We start from the raw sequence: 14,961 nt of genomic DNA, 5'->3' as shown, positions 1-14,961 counted from the left end.
CACTAACTTTATTTCTCCTTTTAAGTGATAGTACAGATCTAGTGATTTAAAGGGTTTATTTCCAAAAGAAGGATGTTCTTTTGTCCAGTAAAACCAAAATGTATCTCTTATGGAAAATTGTACATAGCTGATCTGTTTATCTGCTCTGATATATCCTGCCTACTAACATTAGTTTGCACTAGAAATATTTAAATGATTGCACTTCAGTAGTATAACTTGATCCTTTTATTTAGTTTTAATGGGGTATTCTCAATAATTTAATGATCTCCTTTTATATATATTTTCCCTTGTTTAGCTTGAACATGCAAAAGTTACACAGACAGAGTTGATGCGTGAGTCATTTAGACAGAAACAAGAAGCAACAGAGTCTCTCAAATGCCAAGAAGAGCTGCGAGAGCGCCTTCATGAGGAGTCCAGGGCCAGAGACCAGCTGGCTGTGGAGCTCAGTAAGGCTGAGGGTGAGCACCTTGTTGACAAATCCAGTTTAGAAACCACCAATCTATTCTAATTAGAATAGCCTCTGAAAAGTAGATATAGTTTGTTTTCAAGGTTCCTCCAAACAATTTTTAAAACTTTATATTTTTTATTATAAAAAGAATTGAGTAGAATTGCAGAAAGTATTAAAAATTGAAGAAAATACAGAAATGGATGGTGGTGAGTTGTTGCCATAATCCCACCATCCTAAGACAGTTCTTGTAATTTAAAGATGAGAAAACTGAAGCTAAGAGATATTAATAAATTAATTGTTCAAGGTCACCATTACATGGTGAAGCAAAGATTTAAACTTCTAAATATCCTCTGCTCTTTATATTATACCATACTGCTGTGGGTGTTGACTTTCTAGAATTACTCAAAATATCAACCTTCTCTAGTATATTTTAAACTATGGTTCCTTTCACAAGCATCTTTTTTCAGCTTTCCAGGAATCTATATCTGTTATAAAATGAGTTATACCTACATGATGTGATACTTTAGCATAACAAAATAAGATAAAGTTCAGAGAATTTTCATATTAAGATTGACAAGAAAACGACTGCATGGAACATACCATATTAAAGGTTAGAAGTTCCTGCCGTCATTAGCAGCAAATTCATGCAACACTTTTTTTTTTTTTTTGAGGTGCCGGGCTTGGGGTTGAACCCAGGACCTCGTATGTGGGAAGCCAGTGCTTAACCAACTGAGTCACATCGGCTCCGCTGAGTTAGTTTATTTGTTTGCTTGTTGTTTTTGTTTTGTTTTCTTTTTTTAGGAGGTACCGGAAACCAAACCTGGCACCTCCCATGCAGGAGGCGGGCACTCAACCTCTTGAGCCACATCCACTCCCCTTCATGCAAGACTTTTAGTGGGTTGTAATGATTTAAAGTTTTGCTAACAATACACCTTTTATTATTTCCATTTATACCTGATGGTAAAATTTGACGAGTAATAATCTGATTCCTTGTTAATTTTATCTAATAGGTGTCATTGATGGCTATGCAGATGAAAAAACACTTTTTGAAAGGCAAATTCAGGAAAAAGCTGATACAATAGATCGTCTTGAGCAGGAGTTGTTATGTGCAGGTAATAGATTACAAGAATTAGAAGCAGAGCGACAGCAGATCCAAGAAGAAAGAGAATTATTGACCAGACAGAAGGAGGCTATGAAAGCAGAGGCAGGCCCTGTTGAACAGCGTATGTATTTTTCAGACTTTATATAAAATATTCTTTTGATTTTATTTTATTCTTTTCAGTGCCATTATCATGTATTTTATATAAGGACTTGAAAATTGATAATTTACATTTTAGATAGATGTCTTATTTGTAACATGTGGAATTGGGATGGTTCTACTTTTTTCTTTTCCCTTTAGCATATGATAGCAGGGAAAAATTATTCATCACCTATCCTCAAGTCTCTGCCTCAAGAGGACACTGAATATAATGTGATTTATATAAATTGTGTAATGGTTCTTTTAATAGCAGAAAGGCAGCAAAAATGTATACTTGGATTAAAGTAACTAAGAGAACTGTGAAGGGTGAGCAGGTAGGAGTAGATTTTGCCCAACAAGTAGAATAGTTTTTGAAGGTCAGTAGCTGCTAGAGCTAGGCCAACATCTAGTTTAATCTAAGGAGTGCAAATAATATATAAATTTATAAGTAGTATTTACTCTTCCTGAAATGAGAATTTAGATATTATTTTGAAGTTAAAATTCTTTTAGAAGTAAAAAATAAATAGCAGTCTTTGTAATGAAACTTTGAGTACTTTTTTACATGCGCTTTCAGCTTTATATTACATAATGCAGCTGAAATTTATGAATGTGTAGTATTACTAATTTAGAAATACAACATTTTTTAAATAATGGTATTCTATCTGGTTACTCAGATTAGTTTAACACAGGTTTAGGGCTGCAGTCTCATTTTTGTTTTGTTTTGTTTTTATAAAGGGTATTTATTTGGGGTAGAAGCTTACAGATACCAGGCCATAAGCATAAGTTACTTCCCTCACCAAAGTCTATTTTCATGTGTTGGAGCAAGATAACTGCCAACATCTGTGAGGATTTACATTTCCTGTGTTCCTCTGAGCTCAACTCCTCTGTTTTCTCCACCATGTCAGCTGTAGACTATGAGGCTCTCTAGGCTTTGCCTCTCTCCACAAGGTCAGCTGTAGACTATCAGGCAAACGGCTGTCTCTCTCCTTGGAGCTCCAGCTTCAGCATCAAACTCCAACATCAAAATTCCAACATTAAAAGCCTCAAGTCTGTCCTTTGCCATGCCTTTTAATTGTGAGTCTCCACCCACCAAGGTGTGGGGACTCAGTGTAGGGCTGCAGTCTTAAATATGGAAAGTATACATGTCCTCTACATAAAATATTCAGGAAATACTTCAACTTTTCATAATTTTACCAATGAAAATAATCATTGGCTTCAACTTTTGCTTCTAATTCTCCTTCTTTGTGTTAGTGTGCATTATCCTGTTTTAGGAAAAAGAAGACATGTAAATTATCATATTTTGTTGTGCTTTTTTTTTTATTCTTATAGGAAATGTAGATGCTGCAGTCGATGCAGCACCTGGAGCAGGTGTGTTTATGCAATTGCATGGCTAATCATTGGGTGATAGACTTATAACTCCAAAAATTGGGTGACCTTTTGATTTTCAACCCACTAACATATTTCTAATTTTGCAGTTTTGCTGTTGTGTTTCATGCTTACGCTTTTTCTTTTTAACAAAAACTTTTATTATAATGCAAGTACCTATTTTTATTTGAAAATAACAATTAGATTCATAGTGACCATCATCTTATTACATCTGTGTTTTTCACAGAGCTTCGGGCTGTTTCATCATTAAGAATATATTTGTTTATTTATTAAAACCTTTTTTTCTTTAACAAATGTATTAAACTCTTGTAGCCTATGAGTTTTTAAAATGCTTTTTGAAATCGGGAGGATATAAGATGATGATATCAAAAGAATCAATGAAATATACATAATGAAGAGACTTTCTGATTGAGTTCCTTTTTATATTAACCCCTAATGTCAGAATTGTTTTAAAAGAAAAGCTTTTGGGGAGCTGGTACAGCTCAGTGGTTGAGCACCTGCTTCCCATATACAAGTCCTAGATTCAATCCCTGGTACCTCCTAAACAAAAAAAAAAAAGGAAAACTGTTTTCCTTTTCTATAAATTCCTAGTCCTGAGTTCATTGTTGGCAGACTAGTTAGTATAAAGACTGTAGGGAGTACCTTCTATCACCTTCATTAGAGAATTGTCTTACTTTTATTCTATATACTTTATTATTATTTTATTAATAATAATTCCTAACACACACAATGCTTACCATATTCTAGGAACTGTTCTTTACATATTTGAACTCTTTTAGTCCTCATAATAACTCTTAAGAGATAGGTACTATTATTAATCCCATTATACATAAAAGGAAACTAAAGGGAAAAAAAAAAAGGAAACTAAAGGACAGCCTTTGAGTAGTACATACAAGATTATCAGCAGAGCTAGAATTTGAACCCACAGTTTTCTCTGTTCTTTTTTTTTTTTTTTAAGATTTATTTATTTATTTAATTCCCCCCCCCCCCCCCCCCCGGTTGTCTGTTTTCTGTGTGTATTTGCTACGTCTTGTTTCTTTGTCCGCTTCTGTTGTCGTCAGCGGCACGGGAAGTGTGGGCGGCGCCATTCCTGGGCAGGCTGCTCTTTCTTTTCACGCTGGGCAGCTCTCCTCACGGGCGCACTCCTTGCGCGTGGGGCTCCCCCACGCGGGGGACACCCTTGCGTGGCACGGCACTCCTTGCGCGCATCAGCACTGTGCATGGCCAGCTCCACACGGGTCAAGAAGGCCTGGGGCTTGAACCGCGGACCTCCCATATGGTAGACGGACGCCCTAACCACTGGGCCAAAGTCCGTTTCCCATTTCTCTGTTCTTAAGCACTGTACCACACTCTCATTCTGGTCAGTTTCCCTTGATACATGTAAGGCAACTCTGGAATGTGGATCTGACTAACAGGAATGTGGGTAAGACTAACAGGAAATTCAGATTACAGTTGTGTTAATTTTTCTATACTCAATAGCTTTAGTTGAACATTTATAGTATTTGATCTTCATGTGCATGATGTATGCATATAAAAGTGACTTTATATGCTTTGGATTTAATTGGTTTTTGCCTGAGGTGAAGGAAAATAGTGAGTTTTCTTATTCTCTAATTTAATTAGATTTTGTTCTCTTCCTCACAGTGAAAACAGATTTATTTCTCATTTGCTAAGCTGTTTACATAAAATATTTTTTCAGTGACAAGACATATCCTTTTTTGTTAATTCCTTAACATTTTATTTATACTAGCTTGCTTACTTATGTAAGCACTATTTAGATGTTTTCATAAGAAAAAATTCATTTTAAAATGTGTTTGAATTAAAATCCAGATCTTTTGTTTCATGAGTGTAAAATATAAACACAGTTCTGGGGTGATTTCACTATCATAACATCATTAATTTTTATTTAGCTTAGTGTACTTTTTGTATTTGTAAACAGAATTATTACAGGAGACAGAAAAATTGATGAAGGAAAAACTCGAAGTACAGTGCCAAGCTGAAAAAGTATGTGATGACCTTCAAAAACAAGTGAAAGCTCTAGAAATAGATGTAGAGGAACAAGTCAGTAGGTTTATAGAGCTGGAACAAGAAAAAAATGCTGAACTAATGGATTTAAGACAGCAAAACCAAGCACTGGAAAAGCAGTTGGAAAAAATGAGAAAATTTTTGGATGTAAGTATTCTCAGTTTGAATATTGATTCTCTCAATGAAATGTTACTTGCTACTATTTTAGGTTGTCAATTTTGAAATTATGAAAAGCGTCTTCAGTTAAAATATTTTTTTATTCTACCAATTGATTGAAAAGTGCTATTCCAAAGAAAACTTCCAGTGATTGTTACTCAGATATCAGAATTGAAAGCAGTACAGCTACATTATGAATAAACCCTTTGGATTATCCTTTCCAAAGATAGAGTTAAGAAACGTGTCATAGTCTTTCCTATAAACAATAACCAAAATAACCATGGATTCTTTGAGCTAATTGGCCACCTCTGCCTCACACGCAGAAGATGCGCACGAAGGGTGGAAATGGAACTGGAACCAAAAGTTGTCATGCTTTCAATTAGTCTCTTCCCAAAAGAGGCTAAACCTCTTTATTTCACATGGGTTTGGTTCTTTGGAGTTTCATTTAAGCCCAGTCAGTGTTCTCTTCACAGATCAGAGAATCATATTTTTACACATTTTACAATTTTAGATGTGAAACATAGAAAAACCAAATAATTGGTTTACTTATTTTGTTTAATGATTAACAGTAGAATTCCTCCTTTGTTCCAAAAATGTAAATGCATTTTAAGGAGAATACTTTTTAAAATTCTCTATTTCACGTTACTGAATAAGAAGGAGCTGTTGTGCTTCAAATAATATTTAAATGCTTCCACTTTTGTGGATGATACAGAATAGGCTATGTACGTGCAGAAATGTTATCTTTTTAAACATTCATGGATTGAGGTAGTCCTTTGCTTTCAAACAAAACTATACCTGTAATAAAAGGGGAAGTAAAGGAAAAATACTTCAAAAATATTGTTTCTTCAGTTACTATTACTGTTTTTAAATTCAGGAGCAAGCAATTGATCGAGAACATGAGAGAGATGTATTCCAACAGGAAATACAGAAATTAGAACACCAGCTTAAGGTTGTACCTCGATTCCAGCCTGTCAATGAACATCAAACTAGAGAGGTAAAAATTTTTCTGACATTGCCTACCTTATAGGAATTTTTTATCTTGAGCGTAAAATAAGTGCATATAATGAAAAAAGTACATTCTATTGTATATGAATCTTTAAAATCAGAAAATTAATTATTACTTTAGCATGAGAGGGTCCTTGAAACCCCCAAAATTAGCATATGATTAAAATTTGGAATATGTTTTTTTTAATCACTCCCATCTGCATACATGTTCTTGTATTGCCCAATTAAATTAACTTTATTCCCATTCCCATTCCCAAAAAAACTGATCAAAAGTTGCCGTATATTGGCTCCCTTTACTTCCCTATCTCCCCTTATCTCAGTCCACTTCAGTGAAGTTTTCAATACCTTTAGATTAGTGGAGTTTTATACCTTCCCTTCTTTGAAACTGTCATTTAGAGGTCACCCACAATCTCATGACAGTATCGAATAATCACCTCTGTCTTCACCTTACGGGACCATACAGAGGCATTCGTTGCAGCCACCTTCTTAAAACCCATCCTTCTCTTGGCTACTCTGACTCAACTACTCCACTGGCTCCTCTCTCTAGTCTTTGCTTCTCCTCTATTCAATATCTGAATGATGGGGTAGATTCTTCTCTATCTATACTCTCTTCCCAGGCAATCAGTTGTATTTGTATTTCCAGCCCTGGCATCTCTGTTGAGCTCTAGTCCCGAGTATTCAACTGCCTACTCTTCATCTCCACTTAGATGTTTCAGACTAATAAATGCATAAAAGAGCTCTTGATTCCTAACTACCCTCCACCACAAAAGACAAGAATAAAACATGTTCCTCTTGCACCCAAACCTAAGAGCCGCAGTTTTGGGTAACAGTGGCTCAAATAGCAAGTGAACCTCATCGCCTTTGGGTGGCTCTGCCGTGCCCCTCAGAGTGAATGTGGAGTTTCTACACCCCCGGGGACAAAAAAATATATGTTCCTTCCTCAACTCAGTAAATTCTGTTCCATGTATGCCTTTCTCATTGTAAAGTTTATTCTTGATTCTGCTTTTTCTCAGATCTCATTTCCAACCCATTGGTGGTTCTGGTCACCTATGTCTTTCCATTCGTCCACCTTCATTCATATCCCTAAATCCTAGCCATCATCGTTTGCATGGATCATTGTGGTAGCCTCATAAACAGTCTTCCCGCTTTTACTTGTACCCAACTCTCCATTTTCCTCACAGAGTATGAAAGCACTATCAGAACTCCATTTTTACCAAAGAATGCAAAACGAATGAGGGAAAGAGTCTGTTGATAAGTAGCATAAGGTGATAAAGAGATTGTGTTTGGAGTAAGACAATCTTTATTTCATGGCTCAGCCATTTACTGGATGTGTGACAATGGCTAACTTACTTAACCTCTCTCAGTCTCTGTTTACTCATTTTTAAAATTGAGATTGTAATAGCCCTACTGTTTTAGGAGTATTGGCCTGGCACACAGTGAACACTTAGTAAACGTTTAATATTATCTCTAGAAAGAATGTAACTAAAATTTGTATATAAAATTTCCATGTAGTATACTGTATTTCATTTCTCTTAAAAAACTTCAAAAGAAATATAAAATACCTTTCTAAGTGTAGTGAATTATTATGTTATCTACATTCTTGTTGAACATAAATTATTCAACATAGAAAACCCTTACCTACTAGGGCAGTAGAAAAGTTTTCAGTCCACAAGAGTTTGTAATTGTTGGCCTTATTCCTGACATATTCTCATCTTTTCAAAAACAGCTGTGTGCTTTTTGAAACTCAACAGGATACTTCCGCTCTACAGCTTAGACTGTCATTTATTATATAGTGTTCCTATAGTTGAAAGGTCTGACCTGCCTCATCTGTGAAAGAGAAGCTTACAAGGACATGTATGTTCGATTTTCTCCAGGAACGTTGTGGTACATTTGCTGTTTCCTTACACCTTGCCAGATTTGATTCCCCAGCTTCTCATTTTCTCTAGGTTTGAAAAATAAAATCTAATATATCTTGTGTTTTGTTGTGCCAGTTTTGTTGCCTTTTCTCTTGAACTTACTCCAAATCTCAGTTCACCCATTACTGTTAAAGTTGTACCTCAGTTGTTTTATTGCTCTCATCCTTGTACCTGTAATTATTATTTAAGCTTGACTTTTTTTCATGTTTTAGGGAATAATTATCATTTAAAAATTTCTTTAATTTATCTCACTGAATTTTATCTCACTAAATTTATCTCACTGAAGTAAGGTAAAATTCCTTTTTTTCTTCCTATCAGATTTCTTTTTTTCCTAACTTGATGAGAACTAATTTCATTAGCTATATTGCTAATTTTTCTTGTACTCTTCCATCACAGAATCACTCGTTTTAAGGGACCAGCATATCAGAATCATTTAGGAAAACTTTTTCAAGCCACACTTACAGATTTCTCTCACCACCCAGATTTTCATCTCTTTTCTGGGCTGGTGGAATGTGTGTACAATGAGAAAGTTTGCAGAGTAATTACATCAAAGCACCCCCATCCACTCTCACCTTTGCAGCATTCAGAACTATTGTATTATTAGATGTATTAACTACAGTCATTTGTGGAATGAAAAATGAACCCTGAAGATTTTCTGGATTTTATCTCATGTAAGAGAGATGCAAACTTGTCATCTCTGTTAGATCTTAGTGTAATTGTGCCATTAAAGTTTATAATTCAGCATTATTCAAAAGTGCTTTTTCCTCCTCCTCCTCCTCCCCCTAACTGGAGAAAGTGTTAGTCTTCACAGAGAAAAAATTTTTAAAGGTTTCCATAAAAACAATATTACTTCTCTTTTACTAGTGCTGCTTAGGTTTTTCAACTCAGAAAATATCACCTTAGTTGGAGACAATAGTTGCTTTCTTTACCAAAAATATAATTAGCATAGCATGTCAAAGTACTTTTTAAAATAGGTATGTGTTGTATAGTTATTAGCTTGCTGAAATATTTAAAAATATTTTTTGCTTATCATGTTTCTAGGTGGAACAGCTAACAAACCATCTGAAAGAAAAAACAGACAAATGCAGTGAGCTTTTGCTATCCAAAGAGCAACTTCAGAGGGATATACAAGAACGGAATGATGAAATTGAGAAACTGGAGTTCAGAGTAAGAGAGCTGGAACAAGCCTTACTCATTAGTGCAGATACTTTTCAAAAGGTGTGATTTTCTTTCAGCTAACTTTACCAAGTGTTTTAATGCAGATTGCTCTTTAAAATGGCTATTTGACATTATTATAGATGTAAATTTTTATCTTGTTGATATCAAAACCATTTCTATTTACACTTATTTCTAAATGTTTTCTGCATACCTTAGTCCCAAGAAAATATTTATTAAACCAGAAGATTTAGTTTATCCTTTTAATCATCAATAAAGTAGTGATTCAAAAATAATAACCAAGTGAAAAAGATACCTATACCAGTTTAGGTTAAACCCAGACTAAAAGCTGATGATATCCATCCCTATGATACAGCAAAAAGCAAAATTGAATCAAAGAAGAGAGCAGGATAAGGAAACTGAGAAGGACTTGATAAGGAGATAACTTCATTTTATCTGAGGAATGAATTTTCAGAGTGTCATACATTCCTGTTCAAATTTACATCACGTGTTCAAGACTGAATATCTGTAACTTCTTGATTATGCCCAAATTGTAGATTATATCCTTTTAATTGGAAACATAGGATTGCTGCATCTCCAATTAAAATATATAATAAGATTTAATGTCTAAAAATTTGAGAAAATGCTTATATATTTCAAGGTGGAGGACCAAAAACAGTTTGGAGCTGTAGAAAATAAAACAGAATTGTCCCTTGAAGTACAATTGCAGGCCGAGCGAGATGCCATAGACAGAAAGGAAAAAGAGGTAAGGGGTTTATTTTTTAAAAAATAAATGTGATTTGAATTATTTTAAATCAGTTACCTTGAAAATAGCTTTTGAACAGAATGGAATTTGTGGTCTAAACCCAAAGCCTGTTTCTTAGCCCATATCCCTAAGTTGACTTTGAAGACAATAGATGAAGACAACTAATACTGGCTGATACGAGGGAAGAGTGTTTCACGTAGAGGGGATAACAGTGTATATAGCAGGAAGAAGTTTGGAGGGACAAATAGAGGACTGATTTGGCAGGTATGAATTGAATAAAGAGGAGAGTAGAAATATATGGTGGTGTTAGGACATAAAGCAGTATCTCTTTTTTCTTGACCATACCACGGGCATTGAGTTATTGTTGATTTGCTGTGGGATTGTGTGCTGTTCGTTTTTTCTTTTTGTTTTTTATGCTGTACTCTCCTGGGAGATTATACTGCTGTTTTATAGTATCCTACACATGATTTTAAAGTGAAGGATTAATCATAAAATAATTAAAGTTCTCCTATGTTTTTCTACTCCTTTCCTTCCAAAGAACATCGATTTTGAAAACAGTAATTTTTCCCTAATTAAATGATACTTTATTTAAATTTTTGTCTTTTTATAGTTTTTAAAAACCATATTCAACATTGTCTAGCTATAGCATATCATTCAAAATGTTTAAAATTTTTAAATTCCTTTTTTTTTTTCCCAGCAGAGAGTATTAATAATTTGCTTTGGAAAAGACAAGAATGATTTAGACATCAACTAAAACTACACCTCCAAGAACTTGTAGTTTAGAGGAAGGAAAAACAGCATCTGTATAAAAAACTGTAATAGAAGTGATCATTTCCATGAGAAGGATCATTTTCTCACCATCACATATTAATGTTTTTCTGAGAGGCTCTTATGGGTTGTTTTGTGTGTGTGTGTTTTCTGGCTCTTTTGTTTATATGTAACCACTTTTGTGTTTTGAAAAGAATTAACATTTAAATACTTTAAGTAATCAAAGAGGTTATCTGCTCCCTATAAAAGATGAACCTTAAACATTGGACCCAAAAATTATGATAGATGATTATAAATAGTTGATTTAGCTTACTAACTTTGTATTTTTATTATCCTTTGAATCTGCAGATAGCACACCATTAAGCTTAATTTCTTGAGTTAAATATCTAATAACTGTTATTTTTTGTTCTGAATCAAGTTATTTGGAACTACAAGAGACCTTACAGAGTTTCCACTAATCAACTCCTAATTTTTACAAATAAGGAGATAGGGTCAGAAATGTTCAATGAGTAAGTTGTTATACTCACAGCTGACTCCTGTCTTCTAAGATTTTAATTACAGTGACAAGTACTCTCTCTTAGAACCCATTACTCACCTGTAACTCAATCCATGGAGTCTGAGAGACAAGAAAGTAAGCAGTCTCCCCTGTGCTAGGCAAATGTTTTCAGGTATCTGGTGGAATCTAAAGATAAGATATTCGTGTGTGTCTTTATATTTGAGATATTTTCCACAACTCCTATAGCCTAAATTTGTATAAAATGTTTTATGAAGTTTGTTAGAATTTTTGGAAATGCAGGATGAATAGGGAGAGAAGAAAACGTTAGAAAAGATAGATGTTTCAAGCTGCTAAGAGAAGTGTGAAGTGAAGTAGAAAGAAGAATTTATTTTAAAACAATGTCTTCAGTAGGGTTTAGCTCTTTATAGAGTTAATGAGATCTAGTTTATAGATAGGAATAATAAATATAGTTTACATTGTTGAAGGCTGTGTTTAGAAATTGCTATTTTAAATGCCTTGTTTCATTTAATCCTTATACTGCCCTTGAGGATAGGCTCTATTGTTATCCATTTTTCAAATGAGTAAACAGAGTCTTGAGAGGGGTTAAGTAACTTGCTCATGGTCCCACAGTAAGTGATTGAGCTAGATTTCTATCCAGATTTCTCTGACTCAGGAGAGTCTTACCTTTGAATGCCAAAGGTAAGCATCCAAGCATGTTCTGCCTCATTAGTAAGAAGCACCAAAGAATGTCATTCTACATTTACTGAGTTCTTGCTGTGTGTAAAGCACTAGTGTCCAGTTGTAAAACCAGTTCCTGACTTCAACAGGTCCACTACTTAAGGAGATATATATGATATATGAAAGAGACAAAAAAAGATATTAAAAAAAGAAAAACATAACTAGGTGCAAATTAATGTAACCCAAACAGTCTGCATATCAACTGGTAGATAAATTAAACCAGATTAAAACAAAGGGCTAGTAGTCTCTGTTTTTAAATCTTACTTTAGTGTTCTTATATTTGGTTATTACAGGCACAAAATTAATAAGATAGCCTGGAGCTGAAATTGGATTCTGTCCAAATAAGAATAAAGGTACCCCATGGTGACATTTTTTGGGGATTCAAGTCCCTGACATGATGCCTCAAGTTTAGCTACTTTTAATAGGAATATTATAGTGCTTTAGACCAGTACTTCTCAAACTTTAATGTGCAAATGAATCCCTTGGGCATCTGGTTAAAGTGCAGATTCTGATTCAGTAAGTCTGGGATGAGCTTGAAATTCCATGTGGCTTACATGCTACAGGTGATTACAATTCTGCTCCTTTACAGCCCATACTTGGATTACCAAGATTTTAGACCACAGAGGTAAGAATTTGACCATAAACTTTTCAAATCAAAAAAGAAAGTAAATGTTGGGTGAGGCAGGGCAGCAGTTTTGAATTCTAAATTCTATGTCTGTGTTGATGTTAAAATAATACCTTGTCATCAAAAGTGATATAGAAGATAGAGATAGGTGTAAACACTATTATATGTATGAGATAACTTTGAATGAGAGATAATCCCCATAGTTCTCAACAAACTAAGCTGATAATTACATTTACACACCACTAAATATATTTAAAATGTGTCTACTGAGTTTAATACCAGTGTTACAGAGAAAACTTTAAGTATGTCTTCGACATTAGTTATTAGAAGCAGGACGAATGATAGTTAAGAATGTAAGACTCCAGAGATAAACTCCCTAGGTTCAAAAGCTGGCTTCCCCATGTAGCCATGTGTGACTTCAGGGCAAGTTACTTTATCTCTCAGTGACTCCCATCTTCATCTCTAAAATGGAATTAATCATAGTATAGACCTCATAAGGTTGTTTTAGGGCTTTAAAAAAAGGTAGGCTTAAACACTAGTTTGGTGCCTACCAGTAAATTGTCTGTAAATGATAATGATGTCTATTTTTACTAGTGGTAATACTACTTCTGTTTAGGAACTCCTAGGCTGAGTGATTTCTAAGATCTTTGCCTTGCCTATGCTAAGATATGATATAATTTCATGTCAGCATGAAATCAGCATATGCCCCTTTCAACTTATAAGGCAGTATATGATTTATAGGCTCCTCTCTGAGTCAGGTATCACTATTGCTGCTCCTGCATCTTAGGTTGCTTTTAATAAATTTTGATCAACGGGTAAACACACATTTGGAAATCCATTCATTAGGGTTTTTTTGGGGTTTTTTTCCTCTGCCCCCTCTCCCCCCAGTTGTCTGCTCTCTGTGTCCATTCACTGTGTGTTCTTCTGTGACCGCTTCTATCCTTAGCAGCACCAGGAATTTGTGTTTCTTTTTGTTGCGTCATCTTGTTGTGTCAGCTCTCCATGTGTGTGTCACCATTCCTGGGCAGGCTGCACTTTTTTTCACGCTGGGCGGCTCGCCTTATGGGGCAGTTACTAACTAACAAAGCAGTGAGCTAAATGTTGTAGAGGTGATTGAGACTGTTCCTGTCCTCAGTTAAACCCACTTTTTAAAATGTAATGAGTAGTTCTTAATATTTGTCATTAGTTTCAGTCTCTGTATAACCATCAATCAGAGCAATTGCTTTACAGATAATGGTAGTCTGTGCTTAGCTAGATGTCTGTTGTCCTACTTATAAGAGCACTCCAGTTTTCTCTTAAATTGTATTAATAACTTACTTAGGTTGTTCCTGTCATTTAGACCTAAGGATTTCTCTAGGTCTTAGTGTCTACCAAACTTTTCATGGCACTATTTAGGTACTTGTGGTCTAAATTGAGCTGATTTCACTTGATGGCTGAAACTACTGACTTAATTCTATAGATTTTTTTCTTTTTAGCATTTTGATAGTAACTAAAGTTAACATAGGTTAAAAGTGTAGGCTTTTTCTCTTTCTCCCATGGCTCTTGTATGCCTCATCAGAAGACATTTCAAGTAGGAAAAGGCTCCTCAGAAGCTCATCTCTCTGCATTAAGCCACGCTGGTTTAAAGGTGTTTAGTTCCCTTTTTTTATGAGTCACATGTTTTCAGTATATCTCCTTTAGAGAGTTAATTTAGCACTCTCCATTCTCTCTTGAGAAAATAAATGTTTGAATAAACTGTTTTGCTTTTTCCACTTCCCTTTTGATAATTTTGGTTTTAAAGATCACAAATTTAGAAGAACAATTAGAGCAATTTAGGGAAGAATTGGAAAATAAGAATGAAGAAGTTCAGCAGCTGCATATGCAATTGGAAATACAGAAAAAAGAATCTACTACCCGCCTACAAGAACTTGAACAAGAAAACAAATTATTTAAGGTAATTAGTTAAGAAAAACTTTTGCCTATAAATAATTTGTATTGTTGGTCTTATGTAGCATTTCAAAGCAAGCTGCTGAATAATACTTAACAGAGAAACATAGGCAGGCAAATGGGCTTACATGGAACTTATTTTCAGCCCAACCTAAACATTTAAATTCATCATAAGTGAAAAATTTTGAGACTTTTCTTCAAACATGTTAAGAATTGTTGATTTGTAATAACTGTGATATTTTGGATTTTTTTATTTGTACATTTTGGGCACTATATCTTTTGTAAGAGTTATGATAGTACAATATTGTGAACGTAAT

General features: G+C 34.5%; 1 protein-coding gene and 1 pseudogene across 8 annotated transcripts in view; both read left to right on the top strand.

Annotated features, from left to right (window-relative positions):
• Nucleotides 1–14,961, top strand: part of AKAP9 (A-kinase anchoring protein 9) — a 202,505-nt gene that overhangs the window by 141,163 nt on the left and 46,381 nt on the right. For 5 of the 8 annotated variants that reach the window (XM_058297000.2, XM_058297002.2, XM_071215173.1 and 2 more), the window contains 8 exons: nucleotides 296–458; nucleotides 1,459–1,671; nucleotides 3,015–3,053; nucleotides 5,008–5,240; nucleotides 6,124–6,243; nucleotides 9,212–9,388; nucleotides 9,987–10,091; nucleotides 14,499–14,651. In XM_058297000.2, coding sequence (XP_058152983.1) covers nucleotides 296–458; nucleotides 1,459–1,671; nucleotides 3,015–3,053; nucleotides 5,008–5,240; nucleotides 6,124–6,243; nucleotides 9,212–9,388; nucleotides 9,987–10,091; nucleotides 14,499–14,651 — 1,203 coding nt within the window. The remainder of the gene's footprint in view (nucleotides 1–295; nucleotides 459–1,458; nucleotides 1,672–3,014; nucleotides 3,054–5,007; nucleotides 5,241–6,123; nucleotides 6,244–9,211; nucleotides 9,389–9,986; nucleotides 10,092–14,498; nucleotides 14,652–14,961) is intronic. The other 3 variants (XM_058297001.2, XM_058297003.2, XM_058296999.2) reach the window with 1 other exon arrangement.
• On the top strand, nucleotides 7,046–7,165 carry LOC111759765 (small nucleolar RNA SNORA68; annotated as a pseudogene).

The sequence above is a fragment of the Dasypus novemcinctus genome, chromosome 5, assembly GCF_030445035.2.
Source record: "Dasypus novemcinctus isolate mDasNov1 chromosome 5, mDasNov1.1.hap2, whole genome shotgun sequence".
Taxonomy (NCBI): domain Eukaryota; kingdom Metazoa; phylum Chordata; class Mammalia; order Cingulata; family Dasypodidae; genus Dasypus; species Dasypus novemcinctus.
Note: the sequence above shows the minus strand (reverse complement) of the source record. Positions and strands in the feature narration are given on the sequence as shown.